Source organism: Magnolia sinica, chromosome 16 (assembly GCF_029962835.1).
Source record: "Magnolia sinica isolate HGM2019 chromosome 16, MsV1, whole genome shotgun sequence".
Taxonomy (NCBI): Eukaryota; Viridiplantae; Streptophyta; class Magnoliopsida; order Magnoliales; family Magnoliaceae; genus Magnolia; species Magnolia sinica.
In genome coordinates, this window is record NC_080588.1 from 21,629,207 (window position 1) to 21,656,669 (window position 27,463).

General features: G+C 41.8%; 1 protein-coding gene across 9 annotated transcripts in view; it reads right to left on the reverse strand.

Moving 5' to 3' along the window:
• Positions 1-5,060, reverse strand: part of LOC131229906 (CSC1-like protein HYP1) — a 123,870-nt gene extending 118,810 nt beyond the window's left edge. For 3 of the 9 annotated variants that reach the window (XR_009163647.1, XM_058225992.1, XM_058225995.1), the window contains exons 1-2: positions 4,695-5,060; positions 2,918-3,329 (exon numbers count right to left, since the gene is read on the reverse strand). Coding sequence is in view for 8 of the 9 variants with exons in the window: in XM_058225992.1 (XP_058081975.1) it covers positions 2,918-3,198 (281 nt within the window). In the remaining variant the exon portion in view is untranslated. The remainder of the gene's footprint in view (positions 1-2,917; positions 3,330-4,694) is intronic. The other 6 variants (XM_058225991.1, XM_058225990.1, XM_058225989.1 and 3 more) reach the window with 4 other exon arrangements.
• Positions 5,061-27,463: the final 22,403 nt, after the last annotated feature.

Genomic DNA, 27,463 nt, shown 5'->3' on the forward strand with positions numbered 1-27,463 from the left:
GACCTGGTGGTGATATTCCACAATGGCAACTAGATCAATGTATATAGTATATGATTAGATGAATAATAAATAAATAATTTCTTCATTTTGTTTACTAAGTGTGTTGATGTTGATTGTTGATGTATATGTAGTGTTGAATGTTGAAAGTTGATATTTCATATTTGTTAAATGTTAACTACATTGTAGAATGTAGAATTGTTGATGAATGATGACTTAATATTTAATTCATTATGTAATTGGTTTTATTTTACTTAAATTAAATGTATTTCAAGGGCCAATGACATATAATGATTTATTCATTTTTTTCTTAATTTATCCCTATTTTTCTGATTTTTTTTTTAATTTTTTGAAAAATGTTTTAAAAAAAAAAGCGACCGCATATGCGATTGTGCCATCACATATGCTATTTAGCAACATTGATCATTGCCCTCTGCAACTTATCTATAGTAAGGATTCTCTTACGACACACCAACCATACGAAAACCGCCACTCAAGGAGGGACACTAGTTGAGATTGTGGAGAACATAAGAAACAATAAATATTGGAAGAAAATCTGAAACATCCTAAAGGTAATGGAACCACTGATGAGAGTCATTTCATCTTGTAAAATCCGATAAGATACCTACCATGGGCTTACTCTATGAAGCCATAGATCAAGTGAAGTTTGCTATTCGTCGCGATTGTGACAACTACAAAAATTACTAAAAGATAATTAAGAAACGCTAGACGAATCAGTTCACCACAACGTTCATGCAGCAGGTAATAATATAGAAACAATGCACAGTAACTATTACTTGTCTCATGCGTGTTCATTTGAACTTATAAGTTATTTTCATGATATAATCATTAAAATCCTTTATTGTTTTCATTATTGCAATGTAGGCTACCATCTACATCTGAGATTCCAGTATAAATGCATCATTTGTTAAGAATGTAGAAGTTCTTATTAGACTGGAAATTGTAATAAAGATATTAGAGCCTTAGACAAGGGCATTAAATAAAGCTGAAATAGGAGCTCTATCATCTTCATATTTTCTTCCATTTCATTCCAACCAGATTTCCAATGTTATGAGGCTCAAAACTACCGAAACCACCCACCCAAGCTATAAGAAGATTTGGAGACTCTCTAGAACATCTTGATTTCTCTAACCCAAACCAAACCACCCCCCCCCCCCCCTTGAGTTTTCTTTAATAAAATTATCATTATTTCTCAAGGGGGAAAAAAAGGAGTCAGTAGAGAACCAAGCATAGTTCGCAAACCCAGACTCAGACTCATATTCAGACCGTAACCAGGTTGGGTTGACTCAGGACTCAGTGGTTCAACCAGGCGTCAAGAAATTAATATTTTATTTTATTATTTATTACAGAAAATATATAAATAATAATGGTCAACATCAGATACCGACAACTGAAGAAAAGTGAGCAATAAAATCCTCATATTGGTAAGATTTTTGAAATATAGGCCATCCATGATGAGGCCCACTAGATGGACCATTTGGACTGACACTTCACCATGCCATACTAGAGACAGATGTCATACCATACTCTTGTTCTCCCACCTCCATCACATCAACTATCATCTATAGGACTTGTATGTTAGTTTGCACCATTTAAAAAATGGTGCAGCTCTTCAAACATGCACATGGCACAGTTGTAAGGGAATCCAAGCCATCCAAATCATGACCCTAATGAAGCATAACCAAACGATTACAGTGACAATACCATCTGATTTTTCACTCTGACTTTAGATCATTCACTAATTTTCTCTTAACCATCAATTTGATAACCATTAGTCAGATGGATAGGATTGCTTATAATTATAGAAAGATGTTCAGTCCACATGGCATCCCCTATTTGCATGGTCTGGATAGCTCTACATCACTGCCACTGCCACATGTGAGGAGGATGAGTCAGAACTATTTTTAAATGGTGCAAAACTAGCATTCTAGTGACTCGATTACAGCAACCCATAACAGCCATCACAGTGATTAGACAGTTGTACTCTGTATCAGGAGGGGGTGTAAACATAACGTGGACCCAGTGTTTAGTTCTTGCAGCAACGCTTCATTTTCCAACTCACTGATAGCCATCGACTCAAACGAGTCATGGGTTCACATTTGGAATTGGTGAGTCATCCCGAGTCCATCGAAGCCGAGTGCAGCTCAACCCAGTCACCCAGTTGGTGACCAGGCCAAGTGGACTCGCCCTAGTCTTGAGCCAACCCACAGGCTTGGCAAACTATGGCACAAAGTTTCTTCTAGAATGTATTAGAATCCACTCTAGGCTTCTATCAGTTTTGAGGGTTTTAACTCTTTCTTTCTGTGTCATTTTCCAGTCCTATTTCTTTTAGTAAGGCAATAGGGTTGCTGTCTTAGAGAACGCCCATGGCAAGACTCAATCCTGCACTGTGCCACATCAGGAGAGTGGTACACTACCAGCTGGGATATTGAGCTGGTTGTCACAGGAAGTCCTAGTTAACCTTGAATATATGTAAAACCAGCCTAAAGAAAATGTCTGTGCATCCCTGTGCGTAGTCCCAACCATCTAGAAGGTCATCCCACTATGAAAATAGAATCCCTCAAAATCATGTTGGTCCAATCATCAAGTGGGCACCACGTGACTTTGGAGGTTTTTTTCTTCTTTGTGGTTGTACATTTTTTTAATAGTATGGTGGCCCACCTAATGAATGGATCAGTCTGATTTCTAAGGTGTCCCATTTTCAAGGCAATGAGATGATGTCGACTAGGTGGATGCCAAATACAGATCACATTAGGCCCAACATTGCACATAAAGCGCTGTAAGCTGGCACCCATCAACAATGTTTTTGTATAACAATTACCAATTCAAACCAACTACCTTTTCGAGTGCATGGATTTCAATTGGTTGAGCATCTCATTGTCAAAAGAATAAGGATTACCTAAAGATGAAAATGCGCATGTACACCACAGCATCCAAGCCTGAAGCCGACAAGAGTTCCTCTTCTGATAATTGCCATGCAGTTCTCACCCATCCAGTTGAGGGCAACAGCCTCTCTAGGTCGAAATGGCTTTCTTGTCGAGACTTTCCCTCAGCAACTAAGCGCGGGGCATATACTTCGATATTTCCAGGTTGCTTCCTCAATATAGAATATAGTGTGAAATATAGAATGCAGAGGCCGAAATTGATGCCCAGTGACGTTAATAGAGCAGAGACAATCATTACTTGAAACGAAGTCGAAAACCTCAAATTATTGCACACGCTATTTTCCCTTTGCCACAATCAATTCAACTGCACATGCTCGATCAGGACACTCATGGGCGGCCCATTTCTAAATCCTAACAATTGAGAACCTAAAAAGGAAAAGCATCGCATTTGTGACATGAGAGAATTGAATTGCATAAAAACACAACAGAAGGCTGTCTATAATGGGATTTTTACGAACAATTCACCAGGATTTTGAATTTTACAAAATAATTATGGGAGGAACGAAAATTCCCGGGGTGATGCTTTTGGGAGAAGTTACATTAATGCCCTCATTTACTTTTATTCTTTTGAAAAGTTGTGAATCACGGATTGTGGGGCCCATTTGGCTTGGGTCTGACATCCAACTTGTCCAACAGGTGCACCATAACATGATTAGCAGGTGATCCAAAAATCTGGTTGATCCAATCATATGGTAGGCCAAATCATAAGAAAAACTAATGCACGCCTCTCAAAAAGATCCAAATCAGTGTATACCCCATCTAATGATTTGAACAGCTAGATTTTTGGTTCATGTGATCAACACAATGGGGAGAGCGGCTTAGGTGACTCGGTTAACAGGTTAGGGCATTGCCCTGACCATGGGGCCTGCCTTGATGTATGTGTTGTATATATACACCGTCCATCAGTTTTTTCCAGCTTATTTTAGGGCATGGTCTAAAAAATGAAGCGGATCAAAATCTCAAGTGGACTACACAATAGGGATTGAAGACCTAGGAAGTTTTTAATGGGGGGCTTTCAGTGACCACGGTTTCCTGTGGTGTGGTCCACTTGAGATTTGGATCTGCTTCGTTTTTTGGATCATGCCGTAAAATGAGCTGGAAAAACTGATGGATGGCATAGATATACAACACATACATCTATGTGGGCACCATAGTCAAGGCAACACCCACTAATGTGTTACCCAGGTGACACCTAATCCACTCCCATATGTCATATGTTAGGCGGGTTAGGTGTTATACAAATTAAAAATTAAAAAATTTTAACAAGGGCATTTTTTGTAATTTCACCCCTCACGAAGCATCATCCTCAAATTTGGCCGAAATTTGGCATTATTTCATAAAATGCAAATTTCTGATTAATTTTGTGGTAAAATCCCTTGCATTCAGCATCAAATAACTTTTAGGAAAAGAAAGGTGAAAACTGCCAACCTTTTAAAAATCAAGAAAAGAAAAAAGAAAAACAGAGCGAATCAAATTTAAGGACCCAAAAAAAAAAAAAAAAAAAAAAAAAAGATAAGAGAAGTAAAAGTCATTGTGCTGAATCCAAAAAAAAATTGGATTCAGCACAATGACTTTTACTTCTCTTTTCGGTTCTTCTTTTTTTCTTTTTCTTTTTTTTTTTTTTTATTTTTTTGCGGCAGTAAAGGGGTTCAATACCAGGAAATTATCATATATAAAATAAAATGAGTTCTGGAGATAATGGAAGTACTTTTCAAGTGGAAAAGGACTTACTCCGACTTCAGCTAAGAACGGCAGCCTGTAGAAATCCCTTTTCCTTCTCCTTATTTAGTGTAGCTATGCTCCAAAGGAAACAGCTAGCGAGACAAGATAAACCAAACCAAACAATCAAATTCGAAGCATGAAGACTATCTGTTGGGGGATTATCAACAGCACTCCTTTTCATACCAAGATAAAAGCTCGCATGGCCCCGCCAGACGATTTTTAACTTTTTTTAGAGATTGCCCCCCATCAGAAGTTTCGCGGCGAAATACACATACTTCTTTTCTGTTCTTCGTCCTTCTCCTGTGGACGCGAATCAAGGCTGGCGTTCTTATTACACGTGAAATGCGTCCCCCGAGCACGCGCGGGGCGCGGGTGTTTTTTTTTATTCTTTTTTCTCTCTCTCTCTTGGCGGGGAATTTTACAAAAAGCTAGGTAACCATATCACTCAATATCTACCGTGTTGACCACGTTGTATAAGATTTGTTAACAAAAGCTCGGGTCGACGGTGCAAGCAAAGGATCGTCGACACCACCGACATGTATATGTAAAATTCACCTTAATCCCTTTGTGTCACCGCATATTACAACCAAAGGCTCCATCTATTGTTGAGGTAGATGCATGATTAAAACAATGTAGAGCACAATCTCACGCTCCAAACTATTTCCTTTGGTGTGACTTACCTGAATTATAGATGGGCTTGGTGTTTGGGCATTAAGTGTGTGGTGTATAATGGTTAGAGTGGATTTCATATTATTATTGTTGACGTTGAAATTTGGTCGTCCTTACTAGACCGTCGTGCACATGCAAGACCAAATGGCGATGGGGGCCCTAGTTGTAGCCGAGGACCCTCCGATGCCTAAGTCAGAATAAGCACTTTGGGTCTAGTCGGATTATAGTTTTTGTGCATACATTTCACCATAAGCAGGGTTCTTATTTATATCCTTTTGAAGCCTCTCCTGTATATGATAATGATTTTACCATGTATGTGCGTATCTCACTAGGGATCTTCGCTTAACTATATGGCTCTATCATTAGCATGATTCTCGACAAAAATTTTAGGGAGGTAATCATTTCCATATATGGAGGAGATATCTCCCAGTGGTCGGTATATGAGGAAGTCGTGGTCGACAGCTGATACTGAGCTCTAATTCGTTTTAGACGAGGTCCCGCGGACCAAGCTAAATTGTCGATTGTGGTCAGGGCCGACCTTCGAGGTTGAGGCCTTTAATCAGGGTCAAGTCGGTACTTGTAGTTGTTGCTTGGTTCAGCATTCGTATGGACTCGACCACTGACTAATTGATTGTTTAGTCACCTAAATTCGGTCACGCATTTGATTACTTATCATGTGCACGGCACGTGATGGCATTCTTCTGAAATCCTATCATACATTCTTACCATAATCTTTTGACCGTTAACCTTAAACACGTGTGATCCACATAAACCTGACCGAAATCGGATCCAGATGAATAGGGCATGAACACTGCCCCCCTCGTCGCTATCTTTTCGAAGAAAATGGCTGCAACGTTTAAGTATTGGGATTAAATATTCGCATGTGTCGCCATTATCAATCATTTCGATATCGAACAGCGGATATATTTTGAACAAACATGTGTCTCCAAAAAGAGTCGTTCTACTATGAAGAGGTGTGTTCCCTAATTAATGCTTCCTCTAAACTCCTTATATATAAACAAAGCTTTGCCTTTCCATTTTATACAATTCCTCATCCCTTTCTTCCTTTATTCTATTTTCTTTCTCTTAGACCATGGCTTCTTATTCGTCTGAACCTACTTTCGACCAAAAAAGATATCATGTCTGTGATGGATCTTTTTTCAGATCATTGTCTGACCAATACAATTTTCAAATCTTCGATTCACGAAGACGCTTACGGTCTCGACCCTTCGTTTTCTCAAGACATTTCGGCTGAATCATTACAACCTCTCGATCCATTCTTCTCAATTTGCCCAGGAAGCAATACACTGATCCAATCCAGAAACATACCTGATATAGCGAATGCGTTTAAGATACCGAGGTTATGCCTGAAACTTCTTCCTGGATGGGAAGATTGGTTCAACAGAGTATCTGCCCAATACGAAAATCTGTGGAAAGAAATTGGTATACTCGAATGTATCAAGCTTTCCCTTTATGAATATTTCCTTGACATCCCTCTTCTTTTAGCATTAACCTCGTTTTGGAGCACTTCTACCAATACCTTTATGTTTGGTTGTGGGCCGATGTAACGTCTCAGAAAAATCTATACAAAGACCTGAGTACCACCTCAAGTAGAAATCACAAAGGACCAAATCCTTTAAAAATTAGACGAGAATTAACTAAGTGCTAAACTAAGTTACCTGTGAAATTAGCACTAATCACTTTAAATACGATCTGTAAGACCCAAAACGAGTAAAACCGTTAACGCCACATTACCTTAAAACTTAGGATCCATCTCAAAACCCAGTTGCTCTTAGGAGCATGTAACGCCCTAAAAATCGAGGGTCGAGCAGGTACCCAACACCCCAGTTCCAACGCATCACTTATGCAACATAGATAATGATAATTTAGTGTTGTCCATGTTAGTGCATAAAACATGAATGAGATTAAGCTAAATGAGTAAATCATACTCTAGGGACAGTTGAATTTACGCAAGCGGAAGACTGTGATCAGTGTATAAAACATATAAATCATTATAGGTCCCCAAAGTATGAGCGCATTGCCAGGTCAAATAGTTACAAGCATTGTTTAAAAATACAAAATATCAAAAGTGATGGTCCACTACAAATATAAGCCCTGAAGCCCCGTCGATCAAAACGGTCTATAGAAACCAGCCTATATACTGCATATATGAGAATGCCTCCTCATCATCCTCAAACTCCGGCTTCGCCTCATAGGCTGCACCATCATCTGAAACTACAACAAGGTCTGGTTGGTGTTTAAAACACCATCCTGTAATGTGGGAGTGAGTGATCAATTCAGTGGAACAATAAAGCAAAGGTTAACATGTTATCAATTCAGTCAAGCAGTAATGATAACGCAATACAACAATCAGGTCCTAAGTACTCTTGTTAATACAAGAATGATATGAAATAATGATGCATGCCCTCGCCTGCGCTCCCTCAGCGACTTCATCTCACGATCGCGTATGAAACACTTCCTCAGTACTTGACTTGCTACACCAAACGCACATGTAATGCGGTGCATGAGCATGATTACCAAGTTCTTATTAGTCCTTTTCATACAGCAGGATTGGGAAGCTAAGGTACCTCTCTTATATCAATTCTCAAACAATGATCCATTCTAGGGTCGTCAGTCCTAGCAAATCTCATATGATGTTGCAGCTCTAGGTTACTACAAAGGGCTCGTCACCTGATCAATGTAGGCCTAGTTTGTACTCTGGTTGCTACGGAAAGACTCGTTGCCTCAACGCAATCTCAGAGTACACTCGAGGTCACTACCACCCACATCCTACCAACTGGCAGTCTATTTTAGAAGGCTCATCACCAACCCGACTGGGGACCACAGCTAGGCTGCGCAAGGGTAGGCCGATAGCTCGAATATAGTGTCTCATACCACCGTATTCGGCTCACGAGTTTGGGTTGCTCACTGGTCACTACGGGGAGGCTCGTCACCCCAACGTAAGCCGATAGCTCGACCACGGTGTCCCATACCACCATGCCCAGCTCATGAGCCGATAGCTCGACCGCGGAGTTTTCCACTGGTGAGTTTGGTACCTTAGATTCAAGCAGTAGTGTCTATACATGGTGAACATACATCGAGTTAATCAGGTTACTTAACGAGCTCGACTGGTACAAGCGCACGTTAACTTGATCGACATGGAGTGCGTAAGCATTCCGCGTGGCCTAACCACTGCCGTTAAACGACGTACGACTCGGATTCATTGAACATATCCATTGTGGCTAAATCAATTCAGTCACCCATCGTAAACCATTACCGATTGCCTGAACTACATCGTAGCCCCAATCACACTTCAAATACAATAGGCATTCATATGTGCTAGTCAAAACAGTATGTAGCAACAAATTCAAATATAAATCTCATATAAGCATTTAAACGAGCACCTGGAGTACATGTTAACATACATAGACATTCATTCATAAAACACGTAGTAGTAAGATAGGTTATATAAAGGGAATTGTAACTATAGATAACGGAATTGAGAATCATATCTCAATACCCTAATTAAAGACATTTCAACAAGCATTTTCTCATTCAGGCATTTTAACAAACACTTAGACTACACATATTACATACTTGAAATAAATTAGTTAAAACATATATCGTAGCAAATCCTTCCATATAGGAATTGCCACACATACAACCATCATGTAGCCTCAAACATAAATCATGACAAACACAAATTATAATTCCATACTCATTCAAACATTTCAACAAACACTTGGAATGCATTAAAATCAACATAGTTTACATATATGTGTAATATACAGGAAACATTGTATCTAAGCATATGAGATAGCAATCAAGTCAGTGATAAATCATATGCGGTCCAGGTCCAATACGAAGTTTCAAGGTGCTCTCGAGAGCAATTGGGTTTTGAGATGGATCCTAAGTTTTAAGATAATGTAGCGTTAATGATTTTATACATTTTGAGTCTTACATTTCACATTTAAAGTGATTTGAGGTAATTCTATTGATTGTTCAGTTTAACACTTAACTAAATCGGTCCTAATTACGATAGAATAAGGTCCTAGGGCAGTTCTACGTCCATTTTTGGTACTTTTAGTTAGTATATTATTTTAATTATTTTTCTAATATTTTATCATCAAGTCCACTTCATCCCTACCAAATTTCATTAGATTTTATGTTGTAAAAAAATTCTAAAAATTCCAGAAGCAGCAGCTGTCCAAACTAATGATTTTCAGACAGTTGCCCCAACGACCTATATTTAACTATATTAATTATTTTATTATATTTTTACTTATTTTTATATTAAACTAGACTTATCAAGATTCAATCTGAATTTTGAATCACCTAAATCAGAGTTATAACGAGGGAGATATGACTTTTCGAAGTTGGACGAAAAGTGCAGAAAATGGGGCAGAAAACGGGCCACCCGACCCGCTGCGGCCGGCCAGGCCCGCTGGCCAGTGAGGCCTGTGGAACCGGCGAGGTCCTCCCCGGTCTCTGGACCTTTCAGTGAGGGGTCACTGGTGGGGGGAGGTCCTCCCCCCCAGGGGTGCCGGAAACATGCGGGGCCCACTTAGGATCCCCCCGATTTGCATCATTTGCCCCCCGAGTCCGTTTGATGCATTTTCGGGTCCCCTTTGCAATCTGGAATGAGTTGTTTAACATGTGATATATGATTTTGGGGTTGGAGAAGCTGATCTATCCAAATAACCTATGTATTTCGTGATATTTCAAAAGGTTAAGGGTCAAAAACCTATTTTATTTATTTAATTACTATTTATAGTAAATTTTAGTTTAAGTATTGTTCTTCATCACCTAAACTTTAAGATTCAAATCTAATATAATAATACTTAGAAATATTTAAAGAATAAGGTAGTGAATGGTGAGATTTTGAAGGAAATGGGTTAAAAGGGATTTGACGCTTTGGGTGTTATGATCGATCCATTGCCCAAGGATGTCTATTTCCAAGTTGGTAAAAATCTGGGATGTTACAGAGCACTTTAAAACTCTATATCGGAATTGGACCGCGCGTCGAAGGTCCGATTATCCCAAAATTATACGATTATGACCGCATTGTTGGACTTGATTACCACCTCGGAAATCAAGTCCAGATAGTATCCTGAAATGCACAACCTGAGCCCGGAGCGAAGTGTGTGAGAAACGCGAATATCTTTAGGAAATGAACTGAAACTTAAGTGATTTGAGTCGTTTCACTTGCAGGCCAAATCTAAGGATTCAGACCGTCGGAATTTGACCCAATTACACCCTCGGATTAGGAAAAATTTCCAACATAGGTCAGTGTACTTGTGACCCTGATTCCCTCGCGGTCGATCCATCGATCTGATCGGGCCGAGATCTTAGCCTGATCTAGATCCAACATCAGGAAGCTTAAGTCCGACCGCATGTGGAAAAGGGGCCTTCAGAACAGTTCCGTTGGACCGAAACGGCTAGTCTTTGGTTATAACCTAAGTATACCATGGCCCTGGGGCCATTCCCATCTGTTCTTAACCTATATAAGGGCCTTAAACCCTCTCTCTCTCATTCCATATGAATTCGAAACCCTAGGTGAGAGAAGAGAAAAGAAAGAGAAGGAAAGAGAGAGAAAGTGTGAGGGAAATTAGGGTTTGCTGCAGAGATTCTCCCCTGCCACTCTATGTATCGTATCATCACTACTGTATCGCTACACTAGCGATTCTGGTTCTGTTTTCGGGTAAGAAATATCAACCTTAACCTATTTTAGGGTTTCAAGTAGAGTAAAGGATGAAATAGCTAATCTATTTCATACTGTAGGTTGCAGTTGTGCCGTAGACGACGAGTTACAGAACGAATTGAGTTCGTTACGTGTTTACTGGTGTAATGTGCGGACTATAAATGTTTAGGTTATTGTTTTCAAGGCTTTCAATGTTAGCACATGTCTGACTTGATTGCTATCACCTATGCTAGATATGATATTTTCCGTAAACTACACATATATGTAAACTATGTTGGTTTTAAATGCATTCCATGTGTTTGTTGAAATGTCTGAATGCATGTGGAATTATGATTCGTGTTTGATATGATTGTCGTTGAAGAATACATGATTGCTGTTGATATGGCAACTCCTATGTAGAAGGATTTGCTATGATATGCGTCTTAAACTAATTAAGTGCATGTGTGTATGTGTAGTCTAAGTGTTTGATAAAATGCATGAATGAGAAAATGCTTATTTAAATGTATGTATGGAGGGTGTGGAGATAGGATTTTCAATCCCCTTAACTATGGATATAGTACCCTTTCTATAACCTATCTTACTATTATGTGTTGTATAAATGAAATATTTGTGTATGATAATATGTGTAGTATGTGTGTGATTAAATTGCTCAAGTAAGATTTGTATATGATTTTAGTTGGCACATACGGTTTTGGACTGGTACATATAAATGCCTAATGTACATGAAATGTGTTTGGGGCTACGACGTAGTCTAGGCGATTGGTAATGATTTCCGAATTAGTGGCCGAGGTTGTTTCGCCACACTAGACGCATTTGAGGAATCCGAGTCGTACACTGCTCGTCAACAGTGGTTAGACCACGCGGAGTGCTTAAGCGCTCCATGTCGATCGGCTCAACGTATGCTCGTACCAGTCGAGCTTGTCAAGTAACCTGATTGGCCCGATGAATGTTCACCATGTATGGATGCTACTGCTTGAATCTAAGGTACCAAACTCACCAGTGGAAAACCCGTTTAACCTTGGTACCTCGATCCGCTGAGACTCATGATCCAAGCATAGTGATATGGGATACCGTGGTCGTGCTGTCGGCCTACGCTGGGGCGACGAGCTTCCCGGTAGTGACCAGTGAGCAACCTAAACTTGTAAGCCAAATACGGTGGTATGAGACACTGTATTCCAGCTGTCGGCCTATGATCAGGTGACGAGCCCGCAGTGACCATTAGTGTACGCTAGAAACTACGTTGAGATGACGAGCCTTTCCTTAGTAAACTAGAGTATAAACCAGGCCCACGCTGAGGTGACGAGCCTCTCCGTAGCAGCCTGAAAACTGCCTATCGTATGTGACTGCTAGGATTAATGACCCTAGATGGATCAATGTTTGGGTATATGATATAAAGGGAGGTGCCTTAGCTTCCCAATCCTGCTGTATGAAAAGGTCTAATAAGAACTCGGTAATTATGCTCATGCACCGCATTGCATGTGCCTTTGGCGTTGGTGTTGAGCATAGAGGAAGGGGTGCATGCCGCGACAGTAAGAGGAAGATTGCAGAGGGAGTGCAGGCGAAAGCATGCATTATTAATACATATCATTTTTGCATTAACCAGAGTACTTAGGGATGCTTGATTGCATTGCTTTATCATTACTGCTTGATTGAATTGATACCATGTTAACCTTTACCTTATAGCTCCGCTGAGTTAATCACTCACTCCCACATTCTGGGATGGTGTTTTAAACACCAACCAGACTCTGTCTTAGCTGCAGGTAATGCCGATGCTTATGAGGCGGAGCCGGACTATTACGATGATGAAGAGTTCTCCTATATGCAACTTTCCGGTGGGTCTATGTAGACCTAGAGTTGCGCTGACAGGGCTACAGGGTTTTGGATAGAGAATATTACACTTTCTGATTTTTGCATATTCTGAATTAAACTTGTAATTATTTAACTTAGTGACATTCATACTCTGAGGGCTTGCTATTACTTTTGTACAGTTTATATACACATCACAGTCTTCCGCTAGCGTACTTTAATTGCCTCTAGAGTATGATATGCTATTTTGGTATAATCTCATTCATGTTTAAGGCACTAATATGGACAACATTTAATCATCATTATCTATGTTGCATAAGTGATGCGTTAGAACTCGGAAGTTGAGTTTATGCTCGACCTCCGATTTTCAGGGCGTTACAAGTTGGTATCAGAGCATGATTTGGATTAAACTGGACCTGCGTTATAGTCACACGACGCCTACTGACATAGTTTGACTTAGAAGGGTGTGATAAAATATAGAAATGGTTATAGGATTTCCAGTTTCATTGGTCGTTGGATTCTACCAAAACTGACAATCGTAGTTCACCCCGTAGGCACCTTTGATCATGTAAAATGATCCTAATCTCCCTCTAGTCCATCAATTGATGAGTATGGACGTCAATTCAGTCAATCCCACGCATAAAACATGCCAAAAGTATGAATAGTCACAAGTTGGAGTGCAAACATGCACCGAACGAGTGCGGGGGGCCATGTACCAACTTTCGGTGGGATCCGAGGTAGGTCCCGCGCATTTTCGGTACCCCGGGGGTGGACACTGGCCCTGTGCAGAGGCACCGCCGGCGTCACAGACCCCCGGCGAAGCCTCCGTAAGATCGGCGGGGCCCTGCCCTGACACAGTGCCCGGGCGGAGCCTCCGCCCGTCCGGTGGGGCCCTCCACACATGTGTGGGACCCCTCTCCCCTCTCTAAAACCCCATTTTAGGGTGTTTTTACAACATTCCAACCCCCCTCCACTCCATATTCTCTCCCAAATCTCTCAAATCTTTCTTCCTTTCTAACCCTTTGACTAAACCCATCTTCAAGCTTCAAATCCTCTTCCTTTATCATCACTACCTCCCCATTTCTCTTTCCAAGTGATTCAAACCCCACTACCTCTTTCAATCTCCTCTCAAATCTTCTTCTATACTGTTAGAACACCCCTTTTCCCGCATTTTTTTACCCCATCTTCCATTCCCTTCCCAATTGAGTACACCAACCCACTGGTGTGTCTCAAAGCTCCAAAACCTACCAACCCATCCTATTTTCCATGGCTTTTTTTGAAGCGGTCACCGCCATCTTCTCCATCTCTACGCTCTTACCTCTCATGATGAGGAAAAGAGTGGCCTTGGATGAGGCCGGGCCAAGCCGACCACAACGTCCTACGAGGAGGACGGGCGCTGACGCAAGTACTAGTGTCGAGCAAGAACGGAGGTCCAAGCAGGACCTCGATCCTCGGATTCCGTTGGAGAGATCTCTATTACCGAACATCGGTCTCGGTAAGTTCCCCAATCGCAAGGTCATGTTTGAAGCACACATCGATGAAAAGATGTTTGGGACGTACCCAGTCATCGACTTTCTTGTGGAAAATGGGTGGGGGCCCATATTTGAGGGAAAGGAACCTGCAAGCGTAAAAACTGTGCGCACTTTCTATGCCATCATTTGGAATTCGATGTATAAGCCCCTCCAGTTTACCATTCCTCTGGGTATGCAGGAGATTACGATTGGTGCATGCTAGCGAGAAGAATTGCACTAGTAAGCGGGAGAAGTGACTCCGCACGTGAATACTCTGTGGCCAGCCCGAGCACTGGAGGCGGGGAACTGGCCTTGCTTCAACTAAGATGACAAATGACTTCCATCTGCTCCACAACATATGCACGTATAACATGTATCCCCGATCAAGTAACCGCACCGAGTGCACATGGTTCATGGTGGACTTCTTATTTCAAGTTGGAAAGGGAGACAAAGTATGTCTGCCCACTCTCGTCCTGACACAGATAATCAAGGCGGCAAGGTCCAATAGGGAAAGCACTGCGTTGCCATTCGACTGACTAATTTGCAAGATCGCCCACCACTACAGCTTCTGACTTCACATGGATGATGTCGCCCCAATCTATATTATCAATGTAGGCACGCTTGACTACATGGGGATTGGTGAAAGGCAATGCCGAGCCCGCCTTGGGGAGCAGAGTGACGATACAGAATAGGAGAGTGTTGATGTCGAAGGGGAAAGTGAGGATATCGAGGAGAGCGAGGGTGAGGAAGAAAGTGGCAATGAAGAAGGGAGTAGTGAGGATGGCAATGGGGATGACAGTAGTGGTGAGGAGGAAGGGTAAGAGGAAGAAGAAGTGGAGGCCCAAGGCCCTGATGTGGCCTCTCCTCCTGCTACACATGAGCATGACAATGATCAGGCTACATCAGAAGCCCGTTGGGCTCGAATCAAGGAGGGCCAAGCCGCCCTTCAACGAGAGGTCGGTCAGGTCCGGGCCGAACTTGGAGAGACCCGAGCCAAGCTTGAAGAGAACGAGGCCTTCATGAAATGGAATTTCAAGAAGGTGTCTCACAGCCTGAGGGCTATCCTGTGCTGTGTACAGGACAAGGGTATACCTCCACCATCGCCAGATTCTGACGACTAGTCGTATATATAGTCATCTTCTAGTTTGTTTTGTGGTTTGTTTGCTTGTTTCTATGTATAGCCTCAATAGGCTTAGTAGTGTGGTAGTTTGGTAGTATGTTTTAGCATTTGAAGCCTTGGTTGTATTATCTCACATGCATCTTCTATCATGATTCATGTAATACTATATCTCATGTATTGTGACAAATTTTGATAAATGAAATGCATGAGGCTTCTTGAATTTGAATGCGTGTGATGTGTGGATGTGTGTATGATCATGTGGTGAATCTGACATGGGTTGCATTCGAGACAGCAGTTGCAGCACCGTTGGCTTTTGAAGTCACGGCACATGTTCAAGGTACACCAGTCTTCTTGTTGGTATACACCGGGTCCACTATCTCTATTATATCATGCGCAGCAGTCAAGCGACTAGGGTTGGAAACTAGTCCTATGGTTGGGATGAGAATCCTTACCGCCACAGGGACTTTCTCGGATGCTACCAGGATGTGTAAGGGTTATTCAATAGACTTAGGGAGCAGAATAGTGCACATTGACCTGATTGTCTCTCTGTTGCACCATTATGACGTCATTCTTAGTATGAATTGGCTCACGGAGGTGAAGGCAGAGATCGACTGCGATACTAGAGTGGTGACAGCCCATGGACCAGAGGGCACGACCTTTACATTCCCAGTGCAGGTTAGTTGCCCTATTGCATTAGTTGTTATGCTTCATTACTAGAGGACATTAATGGTCCAGCACTTGAGGACACCCCTGTAGTTTAAGAATTCTTAGACAAATTCATAAAGATACTTGGATTACCCCCTCAGCGCGAGATTGATTTTACCATCGATCTAGTACCTAGTGCGACACATATATCTCTTCTGACTTATCGCATGCCTCCATGTGAGATGGAGGAGTTGAGGAAACAGATCGACGATCTGTTGGATATAGGCTTCATACGACCTAGCGTGTCTCCGTGGGGAGCACCTGCATTGTTTGTGAAGAAGAAAGATGGATCTCTGCGGTTGTGTATTAATTACCGCAGACTGAACCAAGTGATGGTGAAGAACAAGTATCCTCTGCCCAGGATAGATGATCTGTTCGATCAGTTGAGAGGGGCACAATATTTTTTGAAGATCGATTTATAGTCAGGGTATCATCAATTGCGCGTCAGAGATGAGGATGTGCACAAAACAGCATTCAAGACCAACTTTAGGCATTACGAGTTCCTAGTGATGTCGTTTGGACTCACGAATATACTGGCTGTGTTCATGGACCTGATGAATAGGGTGTTTCGGCCGTATCTATATTGATTCGTCATCGTATTTATAGATGACATCCTGATATACTCCACGAGTCGGAAGGAGCACGAGGAGCACCTGCGAGCAGTCTTCGATACGCTCAGAAAGAACCAGTTGTTTGCACAGTACAAGAAGTGAGACTTCTGGAAAAAAGAAGTCAAATTCCTGGGACATGTGGTGTCTAAGGAAGGGATAGCTGTAGACCTTGCTAAGGTAGCCGCAGTTCAGGACTGGGAGCAGCCTGGTTCGGCTAACCGTGCGGGTTGTGCCCAGAGCGGACAATATCATACAGTGTGGGCATGGGCTGTTACAGTTGACTCGGAAGGATCTCAAGTTTGCCTGGAATGAGAAGGCAGAAGCAAATTTTTGAGAATTAAAGGACAAGTTGACGTCCGCCCCTGTGCTAGTATTGTCAGAGCAAGGGGTCAAGTATACAATATACACTGACGCTTCTCGTGTTGGTTTGGGTGGTGTTTTGATGCAGAAAGACAGGGTTATTGCCTATCTATCCCGACAGTTGAGGAAACACGAGGAAAACTACCCTACGTATGACTTAGAGTTAGCGGCTGTCATCTTGACATTACCTCTACGAAGAGGAGTTCGAGCTCTTTTGCACCATGAGAGCCTCAGATACATATTCACGCAGAGGTGCTTGAATATGAGACAACGGCGGTGGATGGAAACCTTGAAAGACTTCAAGTTCGAGGTCTCCACTATCCTGGCAAGGCCAACCTTGTGGCAGACACGTTGAGCCGCAAGAAGACGATAACATTTGTGGCTTCGCTGATGATAGAGGAATGGGATATGCTAGAGTTTGTGCGAGACTTTGAGCAGAAACTTATGGTAGAAGAGCCGTTCGAGAGCATCACACCTATTCAGGTTCAACCACTTATTGATGACAGGATCATCGCGGCTCAAACAGACGACGAACTATTGGCAAAGATGAGAGATCTGCTTAGTGATGATGTAGAATTAGAATGGAAAGTTGGTATGGATGGGAGTTTACGTTATCATGGCCACCTATGCGTCCCAAACCTTCATGACCTAAGGAAGGAAGTTCTCGAGGCTGCTCACAATTCGAGGATGGCAATGCATCCTGGCAGTACGAATATGTACCACATGAAGCGTTCGTACTGGTGGGACAACATGAAGGCCCACATAGCAGAGTATGTATCATGCTGTCTCACATGCCAGCAGGTCAAGGCTGAACACCGCCGACCTCCTGGACTACTTTAGCCCATGCCCATACCTGAATGGAAATGGGATTTCATCTCTATGGATTTTATCTCAAGGCTGTCGAAGACGAGGAAGGGACATGAGTCCATCTGGATGATCGTAGACCGGTTGAAAAAATCAGCAGACTCAACAGACGAGTTGGCCAGGTTGTACATCAAGGAGATTGTGCGTCTATATGGAGTTCCTTTGGAGATTGTGTCAGACTGAGATACGTGATTCACATCTATCTTCTGGACTCGTATCCAGGAAGTAATGGGTGTGAAATTAAAGTTCAATGCCGTGTTCCACCCACAGACTAACCGGTAGACTGAACGGGTAAACCAGGTGTTGGAGGACATGTTGCGAGCTTGTGTACTAGATTTCAAGGACAGTTAGGATGACTGCCTTCCTTATGCAGAGTTCGCGTATAACAACAGTTTTCAGGCGAGCATCGGTATGGCTCCCTATGAGGCCTTGTATGGGCGCCCCTGTTGGGCACCGCATTGCTGGGCAGAGGTTGGCGAGAAGAGGCTGATTGGCCAAGAGTTAGTTCAGGTGACTTCAGAAAAGATCGACATTATCAGGCGTCGACTTCTGTCAGCACAAAGCAGACAGAAGAGCTACGCTGATATGAGGCGGCAGCAGCTAAAGTTCAAGGTTGGGGACCATGTGTTCTTGAAGATTTCCCTAATGAAGGGAGTCCTTCGGTTTGGAAAGAAGGGGAAGCTCACTCCTAGATTCATTGGCCCATTTCAGATCCTAGACCAAGTGGGTGTGGTGGCATACCGCCTTGCTTTGCCCACACCACTTGTAGGAGTGTACAATGTATTTCATGTATTTATGCTGAAGAAATACGTTCTTGATCCTTCCCACATTATCAAGTGAGAGCAGGTGCAGTTGAGTGAGGATGCTACTTATATACTGCGACCGACGTATATTCTGGATAGGAAGGAGCAGGTGTTGCGCAGTAAGGTGATTCCACTTGTGAAGGTTCTGTGGACACACCACACTGAAGAGGAGGCTACTTGAGAAACAGAAGCTGAAATCTGAAAGAACTACCCTCAGATTCTCGAGGTGTACGAAAAGGTACTAATTTCGAGGATGAAATTTTTTCTTAAGGGGGGTAAATTGTAACGTCTTAAAAATATTCGTACCAAGACCCGTGTACCACCTTAGGTAGAAATCACAAAGGACCAAATCCTTTAAAAATTAGATGAGAATTAACTAAGTGCCAAACTAGGTTACCTGTGAAATTAGTACTAATCACTTTAAATACGATCTATAAGACCCAAAACGAGTCAAATCATTAATGCTATATTACATTAAAACTTAGGATCCATCTCAAAACCCAGTTGCTCTTGGGAGGACTTTGAAACTCCGTATCGGACCTAGACCACACGTCGAAGGTCCAATTACCCTAAAATTATACGGTTATGATCACATTGTTGGACTTGACTACCACTTCAGAAGTCAAATCCAGATAGTATCCTGAAACGCATAACTTGAGCCTAGAGCGAAGTATGTGAGAAACACGAATATCTTTAGGAAATGAACTGAAACTTAAGTGATTTGAGTCATTTCACTTGCAGGGCAAATCTAAGGATTCAGACCGTTGGAATCTGACCCAATTACACCCTCAGATCAGGAAAAATTTCCAACACAGGTCAGTGTACTTGTGACCCTGGTCGAGTATCGGTGACTGTTGAACTGAAACTGGTCCCCTGTAGTCGATCCACTAATCTGATTGGGCCGAGATCTTAGCCTGACCTAGATCTAACATCAGGAAGCTTAAGTCCGACCGCATGTGGAAAAGGGGCATCCAGAACAGTTTTGTTGGACCGAAACGGCCAGTCTTTGGCTATAACCTAAGTATACCATGGCCCTGGGGCCATTCCCATCTTTTCTGGGCCTATATAAGGGCCTTAAACCCTCTCTCTCTCTCATTCCATATGAATTCGAAACCCTAGGTGAGAGAAGAGAAAAGAAAGAGAAGGAAAGATAGAGAAAGTGTGAGGGAAAGCTAGGGTTTGCTGCAGAGATTCTCCCCTGCCGCTCTACGTATCATATCACCGCTACTGTATCGCTACACTAGCGATTCTGGTTCCATTTTCAGGTAAGAAATCCCAACCCTAACCTATTTTAGGGTTTCAAGTAGAGTAATGGATGAAATAGCGAATCTATTTCATACTGTAGGTTGCAGTTGTGCCGTAGACGACGAGTTGGAGAACGAACTGAGTTCGTTACATGTCTACCGGCGTAAGGTGCGGACTATAAACGTTTAGGTTATGGTTTTCAAGGCTTTCAATGTCAGCAATGATTTATGTCTGACTTGATTGCTATCACCTATGTTAGATACGATATTTTTCATAAACTACACATATATGTAAACTATGTTGGTTTTAAATGCATTCCATGTGTTTGTTGAAATGTCTGAATGCATGTGGAATTATGATTCGTGTTTGATATGATTGTTGTTAGAGAATACATGATTGCTTTTGATATGGCAACCCCTATGTAGAAGGATTTGCTATGATATGTGTTTTAAACTAATTAAGTGCATGTGTGTAATATGTGTAGTCTAAGTGTTTGATAAAATGTCTGAATGAGAAAATGCTTGTTTAAATGTATGTATGGAGGGTGTTGAGATAGGATTCTCAATCCCCTTAACTATGGATATAGTACCCTTTCTATAACATATCTTACTATTATGTGCTGTATGAATGAAATGTCCGTGTATGATAATATGTGTAGTATGTGTGTGATTAAAATGCTCAAGTAAGAGTTGTATCTGATTTTGGTTGGCACATGCAGTTTTGGACTGGTACATATGAATGCTTAATATACATGAAATGTGTTTGGGGCTACGACGTAGTCCATGTGATTGGTAATGATTTCCGAGTTAGTGGCCGAGGTTGTTTCACCACACTAGACACGTTTGAGGAATCTGAGTCGTACGCTGCTAGTCGACCGTGGTTAGGCCATGCGGAGTACTTACGCGCTCCATGTCGATCGGCTCGACGTATGCTCATACCAATCGAGCTTGTCAAGTAACCCGATTGGCTCGATGAATGTTCACCATGTATGGACGCTACTGCTTGAATCTAAGGTACCAAACTCACCAGTGGAAAACCTGTTTAACCTTGGTGCCTCGATCCATTGAGACTCATGAGCCCGGCATGGTGGTATGGGATACCGTGGTCATGCTGTTGGCCTACGCTGGGGCGACGAGCCTCCCCGTAGTGACCAGTGAGCAACCCAAACTCGTGAGCCGAATACGGTGGTATGAGACACTCTATTCGAGTTGTCGGCCTATGATCAGGTGACGAGCCCGTAGTGACCTCGAGTGTACGCTAGAAACTACGTTGAGGTGACGAGCCTTTCCACAGTAAACTAGAGTATAAACCAGGCCTACGTTGAGGTGACGAGCCTCTCCATAGCAGCCTGGAAACTGCCTATCATATATGACTGCTAGGATTGACGACCCTAGATGGATTAATGTTTGGGTATATGATATAAATGGAGGTGCCTTATCTTCCCAATCCTGCTGTATGAAAAGGTCTAATAAGAACTCGGTAATCATGCTCATGCACCACATTACATGTGCCTTTGGCACTGGTGTTGAGCATAGAGGAAGGGGTGCATGCAGCGACGGTAAGAGGGAGTGCAGACGAGGGCATGCATCATTAATACATATCATTTTTGCATTAACCAGAGTACATAGGGATGATTGGTTGTATTGCTTTATCATTACTGCTTGATTGAATTGATAACATGTTAACCTTTGCCGTATAGCTCCACTGAGTTGATCACTCAGTCCTACGTTCTGGGACGGTGTGTTAAACACCAACTAGACTTTGTCTTAGTTGCAGGTGATGGCGATGCTTATGAGGCAGAGCCGGACTATTACGATGATGAGGAGGAGTTCTCCTATATGCAACTCTCCGGCGGGTCTATGTAGACCTGGATTTGCGCTGACGGGGCTATAGGGTTTTGGATAAAGAACATTACACTATATGATTTTAGCATACTTTGAATTAAACTTGTAATTATTTAACCTAGTGACATTCATACTCTGAGGGCTTACTATTACTTTTGTACATTTTGTATACACTTCATAGTCTTCCACTAGCATACTTTAATTACCTCTGGAGTATGATATGTTATTTTAGTATAATCCCATTCATGTTTAAGGTACTAATATGGACAACATTTAATCATCATTATCTATGTTGCATAAGTGATGCGTTGGAACTCGAAAATTGAGTTTATGCTCGACCCTCGATTTTCAGGGCGTTACAGCCGTTGAGTATTTTAATCAAGGACATCTTTCATCTTACCGAACTTACCCCTTTTCGGTATGCCCTACCACGCGAAGGTCAAAGCCGGGCCGCGCAACAATTTTCCTAACAAGAACCTAAAGGGTATACAAATTTCATGAACTCTAACCATAAACTCACAGGACCAGTCGAAGAACTCAAGCATCTTACTTTCCTTCTTTTTTGGATCTGTTGTCATATACTATGTGTCAATGCTCAATAAGTTACAACCAAGTACGTAGCTTTCGCCGAATACCTAGTCTAAGGTCTATGAGTAGCTTTGGCGTCGTTCGTTCTTAGCCATTTATATAGGGGTCTCTATAAAGTTAACTCAAGAGGATTATATTCAGCTAGGGGCTCTATATGGCTTGTATAGATGTGGTTTGTTGCGTATTTTCAGCCACAACTCTTTGGTCGAGAACACATCGATCGATCATTCTCCTCATATGGCAACCGAATCCTACATATCCCTATAGAAGTTACTACTGTTGTTGAGTATTTGCAAGAATTCTTCTCTCTTGATCTTCCTGACAACAGTCTATCCTTCATGCCCTTCTCAGAGAAAAACACTTATAGACCAGAATGGCTTTCCAGACAATTCGATCCTACTGACGAATACACGGTAGGTTAGCTTCATCATGCTTGGAATTGCTTTGTTATCGGTCGAGATCTGGATTTTAAAAACATAATTGAGAAAGGAAAGAATGCGAAAGCAGGAATTGAATAGTATCATCATTCTTTGTTTGCTCAGCAATTGGGCTTCTTTCAGAACATCCCTTGCCCTCTCACTCACATAACTAATAATCAACCTCCTTTTGGTTATGTGATAATCACTGACCAAGAGTTTTTCGTATCTCTTAACTTATCTTATCACAAAGAAGCAATCATTCTTCAGATGTCGGTGTATCTAGAACACCCAACAGTGCTGGATAACTTTATACCATGGTGGAAGCATCAATACGCCAAGCTCTTAAGCGGTCGAAGTACCGAAGAACTCTCACATCAGTTCTACTTTCATCTAGGCTTAACAAAGAATAGGAATAGGGCTCTTCCTGCCGTCCCTACTGTCACTACTAAAAGGATGACGATAGTGAAGACCAGGTGACATGGTGGTTTCTACATCTGTAGCCGAACCTCCTTACCTAGATGTTCCTCAAACCACCCAAGAACATTTTAACATCTTGGCAGCTGCTCGGCCACAACAGATGGCCCTAAGGAAAATTTTCGATTTGGGATGTATCAATCCTCCTCCAAAATTTCCTACCCTTTCTTTTCAACAGATAACTCCTTCCAGACCTTCTCCAGCGATAAAACCTCGATCACTATCAAGATCTAAAAAATCATTGGACACTTCTTTTGCCAAAATTGTAGTGGCCTTTGAGAAATATTTTAAAATAAAGTACCAGCATGGCTAATTATTCCTATGAAATGGCCGAGGGCATAAAACGATATGAGGAGGCTCATTTCAGTAAATGTTGGAACAATTGGGTCCAAGATAAAGATTGGTTGAATAATCCTAACCTTCCGACATGAGGAGGCTCATTTCAATAAATGCTGGAACAATTGGGTCTCAAGACTTATCGTCCTCAACTTCCACCATTTCCCACTGTTGCTCAGCCATTAGCAAATATAATAAGAAATCCTGAGACTGTCAAAGGTCTACCAATTAGATAAGCAGTTCGATCTGACTTAAGTGGAGATCGTTTGCTTATGCCTTTTCTTAGACTAATGTTCTTACTCATGAGTTCATCTCCTTTATTTGATTCTTTTTAGTAACTCGAGAAATACCTAAGGAGATGTCAGTGATAGTCCAGAAATAGAGTATACAGCTAATATCGGTAGTCCCATTGACTGCAATTATGCCATCAATCTTAGAAACGATGGCCCTAATGGCTACAGTCATGATTACTCCAATGATGCTCAACAATCCCACTCTGATGTCTGCAACGGTAACGCTCCTAGATTCAGAGATGGCGACTAGTACATAAGATACTTTGCTTGGAGTCGACACTACTTTTGATAATTCGCCACAGATTCTTTCTCTGTTTACGTCAGACACACGATAAAAAGTTCTTATTTCTCTTATTCAACCTTTCAAGCTGGATGCGGTTCCATCACTTACTTCACTGCCCATAATGGTAGGAGAGATTCTAACTCCAACTGAGCCTATTGCGGTCAAAATAATAGAAGTTTTTGATCGATAGACCGAAACTGAAAAAGTTGTAACCGTGGAAGAAGTGACGATCGATTCTCCTGCAAAGGTAGTTGACCAAGTTTTCGCTAAAGTTTCAGAACAACCGCTAGTCAATGCTGATAAGCAACTTGATTTTGTTCTGGTCGACACACCTAATAGACCGATCAAGGGGGAAATGACTGATATAATTCCTCCTTTGCCTTCTTCATTGATTGCTCATGAGATCGATACTCCAGCTCCCATCATCCCTTCTTCTGTTGATGTTATCATCTCCCTTCTCGAGAAAGTCGTTGCTAGAGAAACACCCACAACAACATCTCCTCTTCAACATGATAGTCTCCAGAGTCTTCAAATTGAATTCCATAGCCTCCTTCGAAATGGACTAGCTGAAACCATTGATTATGAATTAATAACCAAGATCGGACAGTTAGTTGATTTAGCATGCGTGATATCTCGCTCAGACCCATCTCCAATGCCAAACTGTCGCCTCTCTTGAAGCTTCAAGGAATACTTGACATGTATTGTCAAGCCAAGGCAACTGTTGTCGATCTTTAGACCAAAAGACTAGTGGCTGATCTTGAAAAGGCAAGAACACAAGAAATTATTCAAGAACTCGTTGCCAAAAATGTTGTGCGGAAGCCACTGAGATAGACATTGGGAGCTTAGAAGCCAAGATTATGACATTAGAGATCGAGCTAATCACGTTGCAGAAACATGCGGCTGACAAAACAGAATACGACAAGATGCTCGAGGAGATTTCTAAATTAGTTCTTGCAGCACGCTTTTAAATAGAAGACGTTGGCCGATTATCTCGATCATTGACAAAAGAAGAAGCATCATTATGGGTTGCCAAAAGATGACTAGAGATGGCCAAAGCATTCTTATAAAATCTCTTAACCTCTGACTTGTAATTTTCTCTTGTGAATGAACGAATGTTGAGCTTTTTGCAGCTTAACTGCTTTGAGTAATCGAAATAGACATGTCTTCCTCTATCCCTGAATGTCATGCTTTAACTGCCCACATTCCGCACGAACTGTGATGTTCGAACCCCTAATATCACACCACTTATAGATAGTGGCCTCATATGACTTGCTATTAAACGATATTGACCTTCTAAACTAACCACTATCCTATTTGATTTGGCTTTAGGCAATGGCTAACGAGACACCTCCCCTTATCGGTAGTGCTAATTCCTTTATTCAAGAGATCTTGAAGGGAGGGTTGAAAGATTTATCCTTCTCTTTCCTATCATCTGACGTGAGAAAGTTCATTACTGACGCTTCGTGTTCGCTCGGCTATAATCCTTTGGCCGAATTAAACGATCGGTTGAAGAACTACTCCGGAAACTGAAGCGACTAACCACCATGGTGGATCATTGCGAAAAATCTTTCTACCACCATAATATAAATAATGCCATCTCCAGCAGCAAGAAGCGATCATAAAAGATTCAGCCGCAATGAGTGGCAACTATGAACGAGCTTAGTACCACAAAAAATGTTGTGTTCAGGCTCATCAGTTCAATCGATCGATGCTCCGACTCTTACAATCGTATTGATCTGGCATAACATATGAGCTTCAAGAACAAGGCAATGCCTTTTATGCCAAAGATACAATCGATTCATCAGATTTGGAATTTATAGACGAACAGATTAGTATATATCGAGCTTAGTCAGCGATGAGTTATACTGCATAGAGGGTGGCCAAATCCAAGGTTTATACGATTGCTGCTCGCGTTGATCAATTGCTTCATTTCTTGCCACCCCTCATCAAAGAAGGTGACCGTTGGGGGCCTACCAAGGAAAAAGATGAAGAAGAAATGCAAGCCCTTTTGAAACAATTCAAAAGTCTAAAGATGTAGTTTAATTAGTTTTTGTTGCTTCTGAGTTTCCATATTTCTTATGTAACAATGCGGTTGATGACCGCCAATGCAATGAAACAAACCTTTCAAACCTTCGACCAATGCTTATCGTTCTTGCACTTCGTATTCTGAACATGCGTAAATATAGGATAGATGACTTATCCATACATTCCCTTGGCTTTTGTGTAATAATATGGCTATCAATACTTAACCATTCTCTCACATATCCACCACATCTCCTCTTGCAGTGATACATCACGTCAAGCAAAATCAACTCTCACCATTTTTCAATGTACTGCAATAACTATATTTAAATCTCAAAAAACTCAATCGGTATCTTTCCTTTAAGCACATTAACCCTTCTTCACCTCATCCTACCTATAAATTGAGGACTCTACACTCCTACTGCTTACAACCCAACAATCTCCCTTGCTCATCTTTGATTGAGATGAACCTCCTATCTCTAATTCCAGATTCATAAAACCTTTCCTCAATACTAGATCTCACCCAGACCTATGTGCTTTTTCTCCTTCCTTCTCCTGAAAGATGCTGACCGTATAATGAGAGATTGATCGGCACAGGTGATTATGGAAATTTTTCATTTAACCTAAAGATTGGGAGATGATGCTTTGACAATCAAGCGTCGACCATTTTGTCATCCCTTTTCTTTCACCGGGTTAAAGGATTTCAACAGCTCATCAAGGAATGGCTTGACAGAATGTAGCGGAGATCTCTCATGGACGTGACTCTTTTAATGAGGGCCATGGTCATGTGAGGCTTTCTGTAAATAAGAAAAATTGATGGCTCGGTTTAGGTCCACAAGCTGCACCCAGACCGAGCTTATCTAATCCTTAAAAGGGATGGCATCATTAACCAGATTCCTAGTTATCTTTTGGCCGAAAATTTCAATCTCTAGTGAGATTGATCATATAATGGCCAGAAGGACTCCGAGAATCGGCCACCTAGGGGCCTACCACTTATGTCAAGAAATGTCTTAGCAGAACATAATACGTAGGGTCCCTGGTAGGACTACTTCAGGGGAAACATCCCCTAGCATGGAAAGAGGGTTGGTACACAACCGATCGGAACGTGCGGTCATGACCTTGAC